The 10,337-nt window shown below is 42.3% G+C and overlaps 1 protein-coding gene across 2 annotated transcripts in view; it reads right to left on the bottom strand.

The window, feature by feature from the left end:
* The window catches only part of LOC147608720 (uncharacterized), a 5,131-nt gene extending 452 nt beyond the window's left edge, over positions 1 to 4,679 (bottom strand). Inside the window, exons 1-2 of one of the 2 annotated variants that reach the window (XM_086788197.1) lie at positions 904 to 4,679; positions 1 to 116 (exon numbers count right to left, since the gene is read on the bottom strand). The exon at positions 1 to 116 is cut by the window's left edge and continues 452 nt beyond it. In XM_086788197.1, coding sequence (XP_086644323.1) covers positions 1 to 116; positions 904 to 3,949 — 3,162 coding nt within the window. In that variant the 5' untranslated portion in view covers positions 3,950 to 4,679. The other variant, XM_086788198.1, reaches the window with a different exon arrangement.
* Positions 4,680 to 10,337: the final 5,658 nt, after the last annotated feature.

Here is a 10,337-nt window from a genome sequence, read left to right as displayed (position 1 = left end):
ATCTCCTCCATGCTCTATTGACAGCACTGGTAACCGCCCTGTGAGGAGCTCTAAGAGGACCACTCCAAAGCTATAGACATCACATTTGATTGTGATTTTCATAGAATATGCATACTCTGCAAGATATCAATAGAAAAACATTTAGAAAAGTATACAAGCTCACTTGCACATGTCAACATAGTGTAACATAACCTTAGGAACCATGTGAGTGTTCAAGGAGAAAAAGGAAGAGTGAGAGAGACACATGTAACATGTGGCCTTTTAAAAAAAAAAAGTTGAGTATGGTACTCAAATGTAACCTCTAGAATAAAGTAGCACAAGGCACTAACGTGAACCCTATTTGGAAGCGGTACTCTAGTGAAAAATGATGCAAGTGGATTACTATATAGTGTGGTCTTGAAAGCAAAATAAAGGAGTGCTCATGATGATAGAATGTACCTTAGTGATGTGCAATTGTAGGCACCTAGAAAGCCTTAAGTTTGTCCTCCCCTTGCTTAGAGAAACCTATGAAGGAAACTTGTAAGAAGAGAGCAATAATGCATCTCCCTTTATCTTTTTCTCCTTCACGGTTTTACCTTTACTACTATCAGAGTCTTTAGAGCACTATGATACAATCATGCGTCATTTTCAACGATCGTGTATGGATGCACTAAATCGATGATTGATCTTTACCCTTGGAAGGGGGATTGGGCATGAGAACTAATCTAATTTCACGAAGCCAACAACAAGGAAAGTTTACACTCGGGGGCATACTATGTGAACTTTGATGTGTGTTGTGCGCAAACGTTGCATACATTGAAATTACTCGTATACAGTACACAGCTAATGAGGCCAATTTATGTAATAATTGATGTATTTACCGTGTACGATTAGATGTAGGGAGAAGAGAGAGAGAGAGCTCACCAGGAGCAATGTAGCCATAAGATCCAGCAATGGCGGACATGGACATGGAGCAAGGGACGTCCATGATCTTGGCGAGGCCAAAATCGCCCACATGAGCCTTCATCTCCTCATCCAGCAATATATTGTTGCATTTGATGTCCCTATGGACAATGGCGGGCTTGCAGTCGTGGTGTAAATAAGCCAACCCCTGCGCCGAACCCACTGCAATCTGGTATCTCGCCTCCCAATCCAAGCCGCACGATGAAGATGGTCTATCACCACCACCCTGCATGCTACCTGCAGCACTGATCCCATGCAAATGCTCGCCCAGGCTTCCCTTTGGCATGTATTCATACAAGAGCAGATTGGCCTCTTGATGGTAGCAGAATCCATACAGCTTGACAATGTTGCCATGCCTTATCTTGCCCAGCGTTGCGATCTCTGCATTGAAGCTGTTGTCCATTGAGGAGCCTTCTCTTTGGGAGGCTACCCTCTTCACTGCAATCACTTTGCCCGAAGGAAGCTTGGCCTTGTAAACAGTGCCGCATGCCCCCCTTCCTATCTCGCAGCTTGGCGAGAAGTGGCCGGTGGCTTCTAGAATTTCCTGGAAGGTGAACCCTGGCGTCGCTGCAGTGAAGTAGGACTCCTGGACTGCCTGCTGATCATCATCCTGCACGGTCCTCGAGGGTCTGTGGCAAAAGCAGAAAGCAGCAACCAGGATGGCAATGAACGAGAGGCCAAGGAGACCCACTACGAGGCCGACGATGGTTTGCGCAGAGATTGCGAGGGGAGAGCTACCTGCACTTTTGTTGCTGTCAGAGGCTTGAGAGGGGGATGTGCAAGGAGTGGGAAGAGAGCCTCCGCAGAGGCCCGTATTGTTGATGAAGTTGTCGGCACTCATACTGTCAAAAATGGCGGGTATTGGGCCTGTCAAGAGATTGAACGACACATTGAAGACCAGAAGGCTGGTGAAGTTGGTAAAAGATGAGGGTATCTCCCCTGATAGCTGGTTGTGATCCAAATAGAGATTGTTCAGCAGAGGCAGCTCTCCCAGCTCCGCCGGTATCTCGCCGCTCAAATTGTTGTTCCTCAGACTGAGCGCTATATTCAGGCTCGTCAGCTTGCCGAGCTCTGCCGGAATCTCACCACTCAGAGCGTTTCCACCCAGCTGAAGCTCTATCAGATGATTTAAACTGCCCATTTCTGCCGGAATGGCACCCATTAGCCTGTTGTCGGACAAATCCAGATTCGCCAGCTTCTGCAGTTGCGACAGCTCCGTCGGAATGCTGCCGGAGAGAGAGTTTTTGCTCAAGTCCAGCCTCTGTAGGCTCGTGCAGTTTGCAAGCTCGACGGGAATGCTTCCATTGAGCCGATTGCCGGCAGCTTGGAGGGATCCTAGCTTCGTGAGCTTGCCCAGCTCGCCCGGCAGCGTCCCGGAAAGCTGATTGCCGGAGATGATGAGGTACATGAGATTGGCAAGGTCGCCAAATTCCGATGGGATGCTGCCCACGAAACCGTTCTGAGAGAGATCCAGATATTCCAGGTGGGACAGAAGGCTAAGCTCCGACGGAATTTCGCCGGAGAGCTGGTTCTGATGGAGATCCAACCCAGTTAGCGAGTAGCAATCCTTCACTCCTTCTGGAATGCCGCCCACTATCTCATTAGAGCCCAAGCCCAATCTGGACAATTGGCCGTTCTTGCAGAGCTCCACGGGAACGTTTCCGGTCAGCTTGTTGCCGGAAACATCGAAGACGGTAAGGTTGTTGAAGTAACCCAGCAGAGGAGGGATGTCGCCCGTCAAGCTGTTATCGGCGAGAGTTAGTTCTGTGAGTGTCGTGAGGGTTTGCAGTTGAAGGGGGATGCTGGCAGACAGCTTGTTGATTGAGAGGTCTACCTTTTGAATGCTCGCCAGGCCGCCCAGCTGAGGAGGGATGGATCCCGTCAGATTGTTCTGGAAGAGGTGCAGCAGCTTCATGTGCTGGAGATGGCCGAATGTTGCCGGAATTTCTCCCGACAACTGATTCATTGACAGATCCAGCTCCACAATAGAGGTGCAGTTGCCCAGTTGCCATGGAATGCTGCCGTTGAAATTGTTACGGTAGAGGTAGAGGTACTGCAGCTCCTGCAGATTGCCGAGTTCCCGCGGAATGTCTCCAGTGAGCTCACTGTTGTCGTACAAGGCTAGAGTGATCAAATTGCTCAGGTTTCCTAGGTGAGGGGGGATGTTCCCCGTTAGCTGATTCTTCCAAAGTGCTAGACTGGTCAAGTTTTTGAGATTTCCAAGCTCTTGAGGGATGCTCCCCACCAGCTTGTTCTGTGTGAGGCCCAGCACCTGCAAGCTCTCGCAGCCGCTCAGCTCTGCCGGAATCGATCCACTCAGAGCGTTGTTCCCCAGACGAAGCAGCAGGAGATTCTTCAGATTGCCCAGGGACGGGGGAATGGATCCCGTCAGTCCGTTGCTGAACAGCGCCAGCTGCCGGAGAGAGCTCATGTTGCCGAACTCCGACGGAATGGTGCCATTGAGGGAGTTGCCGAAGAGGTTGAGCGTGTGGAGTTTCGGCAGCCCGGAAATCTCCACTGGAATGGCGCCGGAAAGATTGTTGACGGAGAGATCCATCACTTCCAGCGATGATAAAAGCCCTACCCCTGCCGGAATCTCTCCACTGAGCTCGTTGCTGCTGAGGCTGAGGAATTGCAGGGTTCGGCAGGCAGCGAAACTTGCGGGAATTTCTCCGTGTAGATGGTTAATGGAGAGGTTGAGAGTTGTAAGCTCTGTGAGCATTGAGATGCTGTCGGAAACGGTACCGGAGAGGTTGAGAGAGGTGAGTTGCAGGCCGAAGACACGGCCGGCAGGAGTGCAAGAGACTCCCTCCCAGCTGCAGGGAGAGATAAGGCTAGCATTCCAGCTGTTGGGCGGCCAGTTGGGGCCCTGTATGCTGTTGCTGAATTGAAGCAAGTATTGTCCGTCTGCAGAGAGAGAATCACAGAAGGGCGCAGTAACACAGAGCAAAACTAGTACTACGAGGCATTCCCGGGCGGCTATCTTGTCAATCCGGGCCACCCACATCCTTGCTTTGCTCGTCTCGATAGTAGATAAGAGATCAGAGTTTGTTCAATCAAGAGCAAAGCCGCGACATCTATATAGTATAGAGGGCTATAGTGTAAAGTTACTAATGATGATGATCAATTTAGCAGAGAGAGAGAGAGAGAGAGAGAGTGTTGTACGAAGTTCCCAATGCAAGGAGACTAGGAGTGTCTTTGAACTTTGAAGCCTTGTGCAGCCACACAAAAGAATGGTCTAACTTTTGGCGTATGAACATGCAACGTCGAGAGAGAGAGACAGAGAGAGCGCGAAGAATGGATTATGGGACGCTCATAAATGAGCACGCGTTGAGCGGACAGTAGATGAGGTCAATTTGCAATTTTGGTAAAAAAAAATAGCTGGCTCTGCACCCTTTTATTTGCCTCCCGAGTCCCTCCTCCTTTGAAATCCATGTGGCATATGCAGTGTGTGCCACCTCACTCAAGATCAAACGAGAGAACTGCCAACCTTTTCTGCTCCGGCCAACCTCTGCTTTGGATTTTGGAGGGGGGCGATCGTGAGAGAAAAAGACAGCTTGTGTGCACAAGCTCATAGTATTATCTCGCCTACTAATGATAAGCTAATAGAGTCCAAGATCTACCTACGATTGTTGTGTGTTCGTGTTGACAATTTGAGAGAGGGGGAGAGGGGGGGGGGACCACATCATGTTGAGATTTTACGAGAAACCACAAAACACGCAGAGAAAAGAAAACCCAAAAAAGATTTTGAACGGTCTCCCTATATAATGCGAGCCAGGCTGGAAAAAGAAAAACATATTCTGCTTGGAAAAAAAAGGAATTTCTCAACGGCCTATTAATGTGAATTATTAATATAACTCCTATAAAACTGAAAATCCTCTTATTTATTTCGTTTTCCAAAATTAAGCGCTTGGAAATTTTCTTTGTTTTTATCAGCTGCTGGCCGGTTCCGGGGAGACTGTTCACCGCAACAGGTGGCAGCACGCGTCCTCCTTCGAAATCAACACCCTATTTGGCTTAGGTCTCTCTTTTTTTAAAAGCCTTTTCTTCATGTTTGAAGTTTCCACAGCCTCCCAAACGTTCACGTGCCCTTTACCCTGTTTAGCTCACCTTTTACACGCCTGCCTTTTTCACCCCTCCACCTACCCCTTGTTTTTCCCCCACTTGCATAATAGTATTATACATCCATCAATCACCGTATGAGTCGCTCCTTACACGTCTCCGTATTTTTGATTCATATTCTTCGATTCGCATGGCCATGTGTTCCAAGTTCCAACCTCACTTCCACCTACCTTTTGAAAAACCAAACATTCATGTTGGATACATTGAATGTTAAAAATCCAACCACCTACCCGCCCACAACAATCTCAAGGTTAGTTTCTAATCATGTTTCTTTCTTTCGTCCTTGTCAACATTTCCACGTCAAAATGGATATGTGCTTCCATGTATAACAAAGATTGAACAATCTATCTCCATAGAATTGCACTAAGCTACTTACTCAAGTATGCATACACTCCAAGAACACTTTGGGGTAAACACCCATCCGAATAAACTAGTTTTGGGCCACTTAGTTAGTTGAGGCTGTAAGGTTGCCCCGCCCGCCAGTGCATAAAGTTTCCTTTGGGGAATCCCTTCGCTCCGCTTGCATTTCCACATCCTTTCCTATGGTGTTGGACTGCATATGGAAGCTCAACAAAACCCAAAAAGTAGTTGTTGATTGAGCACGGAAGGTCATTAACACAGTGTTATGGTCAGAAAGATTCTCCTTAGCATGGATGAATGTGATGCCTTACTAGATGTGTGCAAGCTTGATGTCAAATATCTTAGCATAACGTTGCATTAGTAGCAAAAATATAGTACTAATAAGGAAACAAAGAGAGGCCACATAGGAAATGTGCGGCCCTATGTCTTGCTGTGATTGGTTGAGATTATGAAATTTGGCCATGTGTAGGTATTTAGATAGGGAAGCAAGGGTGATTTTTGATGGGCTGGGTCACCTTTCAAAATGACGGCATTAGTAGAAATCATGCATGTTTTTCCACATGTTACCTTATTTTTTGACGGCCCCACCCAAAATAAGTGACTGTATTTTATAGCCAAAATACCCAAAAATAGGTATGACGTCCATCAAAAAGCAAGCTTCCGATATGTGTGTAGTGATGTGGAGTGTGAGTTGACAATAAGAAGGTCAATATTTAAAGGGAGGATATTATTTTTATGAAGAAGGAGTAAGGTTGGTGCAAATGGAACTTTCAAGGTTTGAAAGGGGTATTGTTTTAGATTTTAGGGAAGGCATGTAGAGTAGTAGGGTAGGCCCTAGGTGGAATATAATTAGAATGGGTAGCTAAGGTTTTTTTCTAAAGAGAAGGGTAGGGAATAGGTTTTTGGTTATTAGGAAAAGGGAGTTAGAACTCAAAGGTTAAGTTTATAGGAAAGGGAATCATGAAAGAGTGGTACGACTAAAAAAGATAATGACTTAATTGTGAACATCTTTTTTAAAAGTTTGGTGAGAATCAGTGGTTTTTTATATACACTTAATTCTGAATATCATATGACTATTCATGTTAATATATTTTGTGTGTGTGTGTGTACATGTGCTTGTGTATGCGTGCATGTATATGTGCTTGTCTTCATGCGTGTGTGCGTGCATGCGTATGTGTGTGTGTTGAATAACTCATAGTAAAAAAAAAGCTTTTAGATTTATATAAAAATAAAGTGAAAATAATAGCTCATATAATTACATGAATATATTATGATGTAAAAATGTGTATTAAAACAAAGTTACTAATAATTAAATATAAATGATTAAAAGTTAATATGTATGTGTGTGTTATCATAATAAAAATATTTTGTAGTAAAAAAAAACTAAATATCATAAAGGATTTAAAAATAATAATGTATAACTCGTACATAAATATCAAAGTTATTGTATATTAAGTTTCTATTAAGTATATAATGTAAATTAGATATTAGATGTATAACTAATATTATGTTGTAATGATGTATAACTTAAATTTAAAATAGATATTAGATGTATAATGTTGTAATGGAGTGTTAATTCTTTATTTATTTTCATAATAAATAGATTATTTTTTGCATCCTTTACTTCCATGTAGTACATAGGCTTGCTTTTCATTTTCAAAGTAAAGCTAGTGAGGCGCTATCTAATAAGCACATGAAACATGTGGTGATGCCATAAAATTAACCCACTTCACTTGCATTACGTTTGATTGTATAAAACATGTGGTGATGCCATAAAATTAACCCACTTTGTTTGCATTAAGTTTGATCATATAAAACATGTGATGATGCCATAAAATTTAAAGAGAATGCGAGGAAGAGTGAGAGCTTGAGTTCCTTGTAAGCAAACACATACACGCAAGAGAGTGCAAGACACAAGAGAGAGATGGATGGCTGAATTTTTTTCTATCTTCTTCTTGAAACCACTCGGATCATGGGGAGACACTCCATCCAACCAAATACCATCCGGTTCATCACTTCAATCATATTACCATAACTAGAAAATTAATAAACAATCATAAAAGCATAGTATAGCATAAAAACACAAAAGAGAACTATTGGGTGTAATCTATCCCCCCTCAAGAATTGTCTGCCTTCTTCTACCTCTTGAGTATTTATGCTTTATTAATAAAAATAGCCCCTAAGTCAAAAATAGATGCACACTTATGCATGGGCTTGCCCTTTACAAAAACAAGGGTTGCTTTTAACACAAGCTTAGGTAAAGTGTTTCTATCTAACCACTAAAGGAGAATTACAAAAAGAACCCCAAGGGCTAATTCACGTGAAAATAAATAAGTCCACGCCCAATATAACAAAAGTGGGTGGCTCAATAGGTCCACGCTCGAATACATCAAAATGGGGCAGCCAACAACGATACACATGGGTCCTACACATGGAATATTCGAAATCACCCAAGTGCCATGCTATGAACATAGTGGTAATTAGGCATCCCAAATTAACCACAGAAAGATGGACGAACAAACCGTGACATTCCTCCTGCCTGGGGATAGCAACTATCCTAAGTTGCATCATATCAACTGGCCCGTGTTTGAAAGTAAGATTGGATGATGTCGGGATAGGCGCGGAAAAACTGCTCAGGCATCCATTTAGCATTTTCGTGAGGATGATTTTTGAAGGTCAAAAGATATCTATTATATACAATACATGTATGAGTAGTAGTGGTCTCATGGTCAATAATAGCCTTAGGTTGAAGTTCTTCTACTTGGTCAATAATAGCCTTAGGTTAAAGTTCTTCTACTTGGTCAACAAGACTAGGTGCTTCCTCATATATAGGGTGTGTAGGGATTGGTCCCCTATAAGGTCTTAAAAGACTGATATGAAAAGAATTATGAATTCTCTAATGAGAAGGAAGTGAAAGCCTATATGCTAGGTCGTTAATCTTATGAGTAATTTGAAAAGGACCATAAAAACGAGGAGCTAACTTAACAACAAGGTCAGTCTCAACACTTTTAAGACGTCTCTTTTCAATACGAAGCAAGACATATTGACTTTCTTGAAAAACCATGTGCTTTCTTTTCTTATTAGCTTGTTTAGTGTATTTCTCTTGTGCGTTAGAAATAGCCTTACGAACATGATCATGAATGGAAGTGAAATCAATGGTGAATTGATCTGCAGCTTCAATAGTGTGTGACAAATGAGTGATAGGAGTAGGTAAGACTTTGCATACACAATTGCAAAAGGTGCTTTTCCAATGGATGAATGCGGTGTGTTGTTATATGCAAATTGCAAAATATGGATATACTTATCCCATTGTTTAGGTTGTGATGAAACATATGCATGAAGTAAATCCAATATTGTGCTATTTGTCACTTCTGTTTGACCATTAGATTCAGGATGAAATGCAGTGGAAAAATCCAATTTAGTGCCTAGATTATCAAACAATGTAGTCCAAAAAACACTGCAAAACTTAGAATCTCTATTAGAAACAATCACTTGTGGTGGTAAACCATGATGTGTGAAAATGTGTTTAACAAACAAGTGTGTAGCTTGATGTGCACTAAGAGTCTTTTTACAAGGAAGGAAATATGCTTGTTTGCTAAACCTATCAACAATGGTCCAAATCATATCATTATGTCTCGTAGTTAAGGAAAAACCAGTGATAAAATCCATAGAAATCTGTTCCCACAAGGAGTATTAGGAATAGGAAGAGGAATAAGTAAACCAAGTTTCTTACCCTTATAACTTTTCACTTTTTGACAAGTTACATCACATTCAAAAACAAAGTTAGCTACATCATATTTCATTTTAGGCCAATAAAAATCACTAGAGATAGTCTGGAATGTAGATGTTCAAAACACCTCGATGCCCTGCATAAGGTGGCTGATGTAATTCCTCTAAAATAGAATGTGTAAAGGGTCGAGTAATGCATAATCTTTTCTGGAAGAAAAGATATCCATCATCGTAGGAATACTCAGCAAAAGGGGTCCAATGATTTTCTCTCAATCTAGACCAAAGGTCACTAAAGTCAAGGTCTTGGTCATAAGTCTCACGCATAGAGTCAAAAGATGTATTCACAGAAATATTTTGAATGGAAGGTCTTATACTCAAAGCGTCAGCAACCATATTTTCTTTACCAGGTTGGTATTAAATAATAGACTGAAAATTTTAAATAAAATCTGCCCATTTAATATATCTACCCAAAATAAGTGGTTAGGAAAGAAAGTGTTTGATACTCTCCTATGATCAATTTTTATCAGAAACTCTGAGCCCTTCAAATAAATTTTTGAAATTTTTAATACATGGACTACAGCAGACAACTCCTTGTCTCATAGGTGCTGTACTTACTTTCAGAGAAGGATAAAATTTTCTACTCTCGAAACAATAAGATGACCATCTTGCATTAATACAGCACCGATTCCCTTATCACTACTAGAGCTTTAGGGCATACCGACGCTAAAATACCGACGCAAATGTCCGTCGTAATCTTGGAGGAGACAAGTCGGGCGGGCTAATTTCAAAATTTCGTCTACCGACGCGTATACTGATGCTTTTACTGTTGCTTATACCGACGCATATACCGAGGCATATACCGGTGCTTTTACCGATGCACATACCGACGCTCGTAAGTTTTTTATAGCCGAGAGCCTATTGTTCTCTGTTTTTCGCGGTGTTCCAGAGAAGGTATGCGTTTCAGCATCTCCTTCCTTCTTTCCTCTTTTCTCCTCTTCTCCTTCTCCACTTTAACTTATATGCTCTTGCTTTTACTAATATGCTCTTGCTTTTGCTTTTTAATTTAGGATATAGGACGTTTAGGGTTTTGTGTTTTTTTTGGCTCTCTATGCATGTTGAGAGCTCTCTATGTATGCATAGATCTCCTAATGCATGCATAGAGATTTTAGGGTTTTGTATTACTT

The sequence above is a fragment of the Cibotium barometz genome, chromosome 52, assembly GCF_041138505.1.
Source record: "Cibotium barometz isolate CiBa-2024 chromosome 52, ASM4113850v1, whole genome shotgun sequence".
Taxonomy (NCBI): domain Eukaryota; kingdom Viridiplantae; phylum Streptophyta; class Polypodiopsida; order Cyatheales; family Cibotiaceae; genus Cibotium; species Cibotium barometz.
Note: the sequence above shows the minus strand (reverse complement) of the source record. Positions and strands in the feature narration are given on the sequence as shown.